This window comes from Talpa europaea (assembly GCF_964194135.1).
Source record: "Talpa europaea genome assembly, chromosome: 3".
Classification (NCBI taxonomy): domain Eukaryota; kingdom Metazoa; phylum Chordata; class Mammalia; order Eulipotyphla; family Talpidae; genus Talpa; species Talpa europaea.
In genome coordinates, this window is record NC_140069.1 from 118,147,735 (window position 1) to 118,157,318 (window position 9,584).

At 43.7% G+C, this 9,584-nt stretch overlaps 1 protein-coding gene across 6 annotated transcripts in view; it reads right to left on the reverse strand.

Annotated features, from left to right (window-relative positions):
• The window catches only part of ATXN7L1 (ataxin 7 like 1), a gene marked incomplete at both ends in the record, with an annotated part of 232,355 nt that extends 225,133 nt beyond the window's left edge, over positions 1-7,222 (reverse strand). For all 6 annotated transcript variants that reach the window (XM_084230418.1, XM_084230420.1, XM_084230419.1 and 3 more), the window contains 2 exons: positions 6,451-6,519; positions 7,042-7,222. In XM_084230418.1, the coding sequence (XP_084086544.1) occupies positions 6,451-6,519; positions 7,042-7,222 (250 nt within the window). The remainder of the gene's footprint in view (positions 1-6,450; positions 6,520-7,041) is intronic.
• Between the last annotated feature and the right edge of the window lie 2,362 nt (positions 7,223-9,584).

Here is a 9,584-nt window from a genome sequence, read left to right on the forward strand (position 1 = left end):
GGTGATTTTGCCTCCCAGAGAACATTTGGCAATGTCTGGAGACATTTTTGGTTGTTTCAAATTGGAAGAGTGGAAGGTGCTGCTGGAATGTCGCGAAGGAAGCCAGGGCTGCTGCTATAACACCCTACAATGCACAGGATAGTCCCTTACGACTAAGAAGTATCAGAAGTGTCAGTAGTGCCACTGCTGAGAAACTTTATACTACCCTCTGTTTTGCTATCTTCACGTTAGCAACAGCTTTTTCAGTTTCTAGAACATTCTATAATCACTGACATTTGGGTCTTCTCACACATTGTTTCCTCTGTTCTACCCCACCCAGACCTGCACATAGATAACTGCTATTCATCCTCCAGGTTTTAAGTTAAATGAAATTTCTGCATGGAGTTATTCACTGAGCTCCTAACCTAAGCTAGGTTCCCAGCCATGTCTTCCAACAGCACCTCAACTTCCCTTTGCAGAGCATTCATCAGACTTGCCATGACTTACTAAATCCCCACTTTCACTGCTAGGATGGCAGTGTCCTGAAGCACAGTCTGTGTTTTTTCACTGCTTTATGGCCAGAACTAGCCCAGCGCAGGCACCCTGTGAGAGCTGACTTAGTCTCAAATGCATGTTGGAGGCCAAGAAAGTAGGAAGCGGTATTAAAAACTAAGCAAGACATCTAGAAGTGTAAATTATCATTCTTCTATGCAGGACTCAAAAGAGAATATGACAGTACCCTATAAGTGGATATGGACCAGTTTCTAAGATAAATGGAAATGGCAAGATTCTAGGCAATATTTACAGTGTATTATCATCCACCTAGGGAAAGTGAGAAGGAGAAAAACTATGTAACTACTTGAAAGCACACAGAATATCTCTGTATTATACACAAAGGCAAGGGTGGGAGAGAGACTTTCTTTTCACTATATACCTTTTTGAATTTTATATGGGATTTTTTTTAAAAGAAGCATTTAAATGAGTGTGAGTATGTGTGTATAATCATCCACATCTTCTAGAGATTTAAAAAAAAAAAGCCATTCTCTTGGAAAGACCTGCAATGAGAAGCTAGCACCCTGTCACTGTGCTTTGTAGGCAGTGTCACATGTAGTATTTCATGTGCCCACCTGCGTAACCTCCCATGGAGGTTACCAGAACCACATTTCCCCTACATAAGAACCCAAGCACATAGAAATACTTGTATGTGCAAACAGATAATCATCTTAGCAGCTTTATATTTTCAAAACTAGGTGGTTTTGAAAATGACCTCTCAGTTCTGCTGTCTTGATCATGGTGTTCCTTCTTCTCCATCAATTAGATGCAACAGCAAAGCTTACTGTCCCCAAACTCTTTCTCTTTTCCATCTTTCCTCTCTACCTCCTTTAAGCTACTCTCTCTCTCTCTCTCTCTCTCTCTCTCTCTCTCTCTCTCTCTCTCTCCTCTATCCTTTTCTCCCAAATGCTGGGCAAGTGAAGAGAAATGATAATGAAATGCCAAAGTGAACAATTATTGTCTCTTGTTAGCAAAAGGGGAGGAAGATAGGCCTAATGGAGAAAGAAGTTGAAATTAATGGTGAAAATGAAGTTTATCTGTGTAATCTGTGCACCCGGTGTCTTCACATCTCCCATTAACATAGATAACGGAGTTGCCTGTATAATGATAAAGGGAAGCCGTCTGCAGCTTCCCATAAATCTCCACCACTTGTCGCTGGCGTTCCTGGCTTGGTTTCTAAGAACACTTCATTCTTGTTATGTCAGCTGCCACCTTTTTCTCCAATTTGCTCCCATCCAACCATAATGCAGAATTCCTAAACCTGAGCTGAACATGTTCCCATGTTCCCCGCTTCCTCCTGTGTTTCAACCCAATTATACCAGCATCTCAAAAGAATGGCAAACTCATAGTCATAGCAAGATCCCAGGCAGTTTTCAAATTGGAAGCATTCCGCAAGTTTACCTCCATCATATGAAAGAATCTGGGACAATGAAACACAGACACATGCCTGAAGTAACTAGTGTAGGCTCCCAAAAGACCCAAACAAGGACCTTCTTTTTTTATAGTAATCAGGTAAAATCACTTATCAATTATTTGTAAAAATTTTTTTAGACCTTTTGGTACCCAGAAAGAACATTGTAAATCCTTCTTAGACATAAGCCTGAAACTAAGTATTTTTTCCAGATCTTCATAAAACTTACCAATGACCATGCATTAGCTATACTCCATTAGAAATATAGATATCATAGAAATTATTTTTAAAAATCATTAATATTATAAAATTATTTACTCTAAAAATGAAATTTCTAATACAGTTTATCTTTGCTGTTCATCAATGATTAGTTTAAAATCCTGGGTCAATTATAATAATAAAGTTTTCTATAAGCAGCTTAATTAATATCAGGGATGATGATAATCACACTTTTTTTTAAAAAAGAACAAAGGCAAACATTTATTAAGCATTTAATGTGCTAAGCCCTTTTGTATTATTTCACAAACAAATCTGTTATCTCCATTTTTATATAGTTAAGGATACTTTTGAGTTATATGAACTCATCTCCTTATTTATGAATTAACTTCTTGAAAGGGTTGAGGGGGGCAATTAGAAAAGGGGAAGTCTTTCTGATTCACAGAGCTTGTCCCCCTAATAGCTTGGAAAAAGCCTTCAGTTAAACTACAAAGCAAATTATTTTAAAAGGTTAGGTAGATGAATGGCCTTCCTTGGAATTTTCTATCATAAATGCATTTTATATCTCAGACTAAACTAAAAAGGTTTCTGAGAAACCACCCCCACCCCCACCTCCTCTTGGGTAATCTCAGTGACTGCTCCAAGCTGACTGATGTTTACTCACCCTGCACCATGGGAAATACATCACCCTGAGTTTTGGACTCAGACCCCCAATTTTCTCAGAGTCCTAGAGACCTCATACCATTCACAAACTATTTGCAGCACAAACTATTGTGCTTGTATATAAGATGTAGTAAAGTTATAAAATAAGAAAATAAACCTTGTATATAATGGTTTAATATATTTTTAAAATAGGGCTTGATTTTTTTTTAAAGTATCTTTTTAAAAAGTCTATCTGGTATGACTGCATTTCAAATGTAGGTATATTCAATAGACAAGCTTAGGTTACATTTAATCCCATTTCCCTTACTTTACAAGTGAGAGAACAGGTCCAGAGAAGGGACATGATGTTCCCAAGGTCATATATCAGAACTTAGGAGGCTGACCCAAAACTCTCTCTCGCTCCTTTCATTGCACTAAGCTGGACATGACCTGATACGAACACATTCAAGCACAGGACTAGCAATAATTTCCGAACCTAGGTGATGATTTGACAAGGTTTGAAAGTATTTGCTAAATCCCTCTTGACCATAATTACAGCTAATTTTGGATGAAATGACATTGAAAACTTTATTACAGAGATTTCAAAGCATTCAGTTAACATTTTATACTGAAATAGGTAAAGAATAGAAGAGAAAAAGGTTAAAGGAATGAGGAATGGTGAAGGAACCCTACTGTAATAATCAAATTATTCAAAAAGTCTTTAAGTCATTCCTGTGTCTACATGATTGAGGCCAGATAGAAGGTGAAATGATTCTTTCATATTTCCAGTCTAACTTTCCTCCCTGAATGTAGTCTTCAAAAAATAAATCTCAGTATGTTCACAGCAGCATTATTCATGACAGGCAAAAGTTGGAAACAAGTCAAATCTCTGTCAACAAATGGATGGATAACCAAAATGTTGTGTACATATAGTGGAATATTAGTTAGCCATAAAAAGGAGTGAAATCCTGATACATGCTACCACAAGGATGAACCATGAAAACATTATACTAAGTGAAAGACACAAAGTCACAAATATTATATAATATATAGATATTATCTAGAATAGGTGACTTCATATAGACAGAAAATAGAACAGAGATTACCAGGGCTGACAGGAGGGGGGAATGTGAGTGAGGAGCTATTGTAGAGAGAATAACTATAAGTTTCCACTTGGGATGATGAAAAAGTTCAGGAAATGGATAGTACTGAATTGTGAATGTACTTGGTACCACTGAATTGTATACTTTAAAATGGTTAAAATGGTACGTTTATGTAGTATTTAATTTACCACAATAAAAAATTCATTATCAAAATCTGAATCATATCCCTTCATTTCTCATCTAGAATTTCTAAACTTTATTTTATTCACTAATTATTATAAAAGACAAAATTTCTTAAGACTCGATTATCGTCAACAACATCATGGTCTACGTATGTTTACACTTATGGACACATATAACCACACTTAGGCCTTTGAATGTCCTGTAGAGCCACCCACAAAAACATATCCATCTCAAGAACTCCCAAATGATGACTCCAATAATAAGTGCATGACAAGACTAGAGCAACCAATGATTCTGGAATTCCTGGCAACCAGACACCCTGACCTGGAGTCTCAGCTGGATCCTTAAATTTCTCACCTGTGGTGGTGGTGGTGGTGGAAGGTATATATCTAGTGCATATATACTTTATTTGTAAAGAAAACAGAACACATACTAGGAAGACCTTCAAGAACTGTCAACCCAAGTCTGCTCCACTAGGTCTACGAACAAAGAGATTTCAGCCCATACATAGCTATTTTGGCAAACTCAGTAAGTGTGTTACATGACAGTGGGTGTCTTTAATGCAAATGCACATAATTAGGAGCTAAATCTTTGTACCTTTATAGGACAAAGGACATACATAATAAGGAAGATACACCAAGTGTGACTTCTGAGGGAAGAAGACCTTTTCATTTTTCCTTAAAAGAATCTATTTCTCCTAAGGGCAAGTGAATCTGAGAATAAGTCTTTTGAAACAGAAGCAAGGAGGAGGGTGCAGAATATGAGTTTTGTGTGTGTTATAGCTATAATCCGTCACCCAGACCTTAGAGGTGCCAATTCTGTGCCATATACTATGACCTTTACTCAACTTTAATTTAAAGGTATATACAAACTCATTTTCTTTTGTGGAAATCTTTCAATTGCCAGTGGTCTGATAACTGAGTACCATCAGCATTTAAAGAACTCAAGAGCTTGTGAAGAAAAGCAATCTGTAGAGATACTTTCCATTGTCATCACACATGGACATTTAGCATTAATAAGCTGCTACTTGTAAGAAGTCCACTTGACATCACTCCCTTGTGCATCCTAAAGACATATGTCAAGATCACACTAAGATATTTAGAGGCAAACATCTTTAGAACAAGGTTTCCTTCCCAATCAAAGTGCTTAATTAGCAGAAACACTATGCAAGAGAGCTGTCCTTGAATATGCATGCATTTTAACCTCCATGTTTTTTTTTTTTTTTTTTCTAAAGCACAAAATTTCCTCTCATTGGATGGTCAGGAAATGATTGGGTAAAGAATACAGACTGTGTTAGGTGTTGGTCCACACAATGAGTTCCATCTTTCTAAGCAGGTCTTAGCTGCCTTACAGGGTGACATCCCCCTTCATGAGGGGGACATTCTTTGGAAACGATGAATGGCCTTTCCACCATTTGTTTTGGATGAACAATGTTCCTATGGCCTAGTTGAACTCTTTCATACTTCCCACCAAATTTTCTGCCCCCTTGCATCTTCCTCCTACCTCCAATTTCAGTCAACCATGTTTGCAAGATATCAGTTAGAAAATCACAAGGCAAGTGAACGCATCCATTTGTTCAATAGAAAGTGGCCTCTGGAGTGGCTCCACTTGAAGCCCATAGGCCAGAGTTACATATGGTAGACTGGCAAACTCAAATAGGATATGATTTATTTATGACGACCATGTGCGATTGATGCCCAGTTTCAGCATGTTGTGGCTTCACTTGCCTGCCTTGGTTTGGGATGACCTATCTACTCACTGTGTCCCATTTCAGGTACTGCATTTCCATGCTGTTGAGACAGAGATGGGTAACCAGCTAGGGGCTTCACACAGGTGTCCCTAATCCTACTTGCCACACAACAATCTACGACTGAATGCAAAGGGGCCAAACGTAACTTGCTGCGAAGGTTTGCCTTGTACAATTGGTTTCCATTGGAGAGTGGAGAAGTAGCTGCTAGAATGACCACGTGGGGTTCCTTAAACTGTTGTGCGTTTACCCACAAGGAAGGCTGGGATGCTTGTGAAAAGAGCCCCACTCCTCATTTCAGAGATTTTGACCACCCACCATTTGGGAATGATGGTCCAAAGAAGAATGGCATCAGATATGCATCAGAAGATTCAAACGTGGACTCCAGCTGAAGTGCAGTAAACTTCTGCCTTCAACAGCCTTCCCCCCTCCTACCCCCCCAGTTGTATTTTATACTTTGAAAGAAGTTAACATGAAGCAGTAGTCACCTGGGCGTGCTCAATTTTTGACAAGCCTTAGTCACTCTGTACCCAGCAGAACAATTCACATTATATCCAAAAACCCTGTGAAGATTCTGCCACACATGCTAACACTAAAATGCCAGTAGCTCCACTTACCTTCTTTATTAAGCCTCATAACCTCCCTGCTTTTTCCACCCTCTTTTCCAGCCTCTTCTAAATCTACATCTGCAGATGAAAAAGAAAAGGAAAAAAGAAAATAAGGAAAAAAGAGGAAAAAAAGGGGGGAAAGCCAAAGTCAAGGGGGGAGGGAGAGTGTTTATTTGCAAACAGATCGATATAAACACTGTATATGAAAATCTTTCAAAATTTGACAATGCAACATTTTCTCCCAAGTCCGGATTTCCATCTACCTGGCCCAGATAGGTACCAAAAAAACTATGCAAGCAGCAACAGAGTAGCCTTTTAAGCAGATACACCGCGGGGCTGTGAAAGCCCACCCCGCGGGCTGCCACGGGGAGCCGGGCACAGACAGACAGGCAGACAGACAGACAGACAACCCTGGCAGCAGGGCCTCTCTCTGTGCATTGATGATCTGTCTCGGTGTGTATTTATTTAGAGAGAGAGAGGGAGAAGCATGGAGGACACCGGGGGCCACTCTCTCTCTCACACACACTTTTTCCCAGTGGCTCTAGGTGAATGCAAAGGTTACAGGATAATAAAAGGAGGAGGAGACGGTGGGGTTCTTACTGTCGGAGCAGTGTAATTTGGCGGCGTCGATCCAGGAGGACCAGGGTTTGCCCAGAAACGCCTCCGGACTGGGCACTTTGCGATCCAGTGTCGCCATTGCTCTTCCTTCTTGTTGCTTTTTCCCTGTTCCTTCGGCAGCAGCAGCCGAGAGACACGGGATTCGAGAACGCTCCGACGTCATCTTCGGAACGTTCCGACATTGAGTGTTCTGAAAGGGGGAGGGAGGGAGGCGCGGGAGGAGGGAGGCCGAGCCGGAGGAGCGCGAGAGGAGGAGGAGCAGGCGGCGCGCGAGCGCCGGGAGCCGGCTGGGCTGGGCTGGGCTGGGCTGGGCTCGCGGCGCGGCGCGGCGGCCGCCAGAGGCAGCAGAGAGGCGGCTGCAGCTCGGCGCTCGCCCGCCCGCCTGCCGGGGGAGGGGCCGCCGCCCGCCGGGCGCCGCGTGCCGGGGACCGAGGCTGCAGCGCGCGCGGGCGCGGGCGCGGGCGCGGAGATGCTGCGGGGCCCCGGCGGCCCCGAGCCCGAGTCGCCAGCGCCGGGGCGCGCGGAGGCGGCCGGGAGAGGCGCGAGCCGGGCCGCGGGGAGGGCGGCCGCCGCGGAGTTGTCGCTGCAGGGCCGAAAGTTTGTGCTGGCAGCCCCGCCAGGTGTGGCTGCCGCGCCCGGCCCCGGTGGCCCGCGCCGCGGCGCTCGGTGCTGGGGAGCGCAGCGCACCGGCGCGTCCCGCCTCTCCCACGGCCGCTGCCCGCCAGCGAGGGGACCCTGGAGCCCGGGTCGCCCAGGCGCCGCGCGCTTCGCTCTTCTGCTCACGGCGGACCCGGACGCGGGCGCATCCTGAGGAAGCTGCGCAGCGCGGGCCGCCGGCCACCGGGACGTGGCTCCGCAAAGCTGGTGAGTTTGGGGCGCGCGGAGCTGCGTTCCCACCTCGGGCTGCGGGACCTGGCAAGCTCCAAACTCAGGGCCCAGGTGCCCCCCGGATTCTCTGCGAGATGCTTGTCGCCGGCTCTCAGAGAACCTCTGCGTAGACTTTGCGGGAGTAAGAACTTACCCGCGCTCGGGGCATGCCAGGGAGGCCAAGTCCCCGGAGCAGTTTCTACGCTGCCAGTGGTGTGAGAGGAGGGCGGCGGGATTAGCGCAGCCACCTCCAGCCGGGAATTTGAATTCTTCAGCCGGGGGAATTCATTTCAGGCTTAACTGCTCTAGCCGGCTAGAAAGGAAGCGTTAGATTTCCTCTGGATTTGGGGTGTTGATGCTTTCATTGAGATTCCTCTCCTTTCATAAGGAAGGCAACAAATACCTTCAAAAGTATCCCTTCTCTCTCTCTCTCTCTCTCTCTCTCTCTCTCTCTCACACACACACACACACACAGCCTCTTCTAAATCTAATAATTATCCAAAGTATAATAATTATCTAAAGTACATGAACACTCCCCAACAATTAATATATTTCCCCAGTTCTTACCACTTTTGTGTCTGGCCCATGACGGAAGACACTGCTCTGAAGTTGCTCTGTACTGGCTGAGGTCTGTCCTGACCCTCTGTCCCTGCACTTGGCATCCAGTATCTCAAAGCCAGGATTAGAGTGGGTGATAAAGGAGCAGCGACAGGTTGGTCTTTAATTGTGATGATTGTGTGAATGAACTTTACTTGGTGAAACCCAAGATGAAATTCCTTTGCCTTTGCTCTCTTTTGGAACCACAGAGTGACTTGAGGTTTTACTGGGTGGAGAATTCTCATTTTAGGGAGTGATGGTGTTAATAAATATTACATAGTGACCTCTTATGATATGCTAGATGCTGTGATTTCCATTTCCATTTGCACCCATCATTATCCATCCATTTGTCTGTCTGTCCATTCACCTTTCCATCTTTCCATCCATCCATCCGTCCATCCATCCATCCATCCATCCATCCACCCATCCACCCATCCATCCATACATCTCATCCATCCATCTTTTCAACAGTTATTGCCTGTGATGGATTGTTTGCCCTCAGCAGGGAAGAAAAATTAGACCCAGAGCAGCTCTTTTGGAAAACAGTCTGGTGGTCTCTGTGATAAAACGGGGTATGAAATAGTTCCTTAAGGAAATGACATATGAATAGTAACTGGCCAGGGCAGTGAATGGTGTAGTCTCACAGCTGTACCTGTTCATCAGAAGAACTGAAATATAGTTTGGAGTCAACCGAAAATATGTCACAGAGAAGATGGATCTGCCCTGCATCTTGGAAATTGGGAAAGATTGATAACAGTAAGGTGAACCCTAATCTTGCTGAGAAAGAGGGAGTGTTAGCAGAGTCTTCAAGCTGAGCATAAGCATTGTGCATTGGTGTTGAGTGTGGTTTACCTGGGATGCTGCGTTATTATTGGGGTGTGGGGGTGATGAGTTTGCATAGCCAGGCTTGAGTCAAAGTATAAAAGGCACTGAATGACAGCATAAAGAGACTGAATTTTGTTTGATAAAGAGGAGCTACTGAAAGGGTTTCTGTAACTTAAGGGTACATGGAAAGTGTGACATAGAAAGATTACCGTCGTCTTGGTGTCCAGGACAGAGTG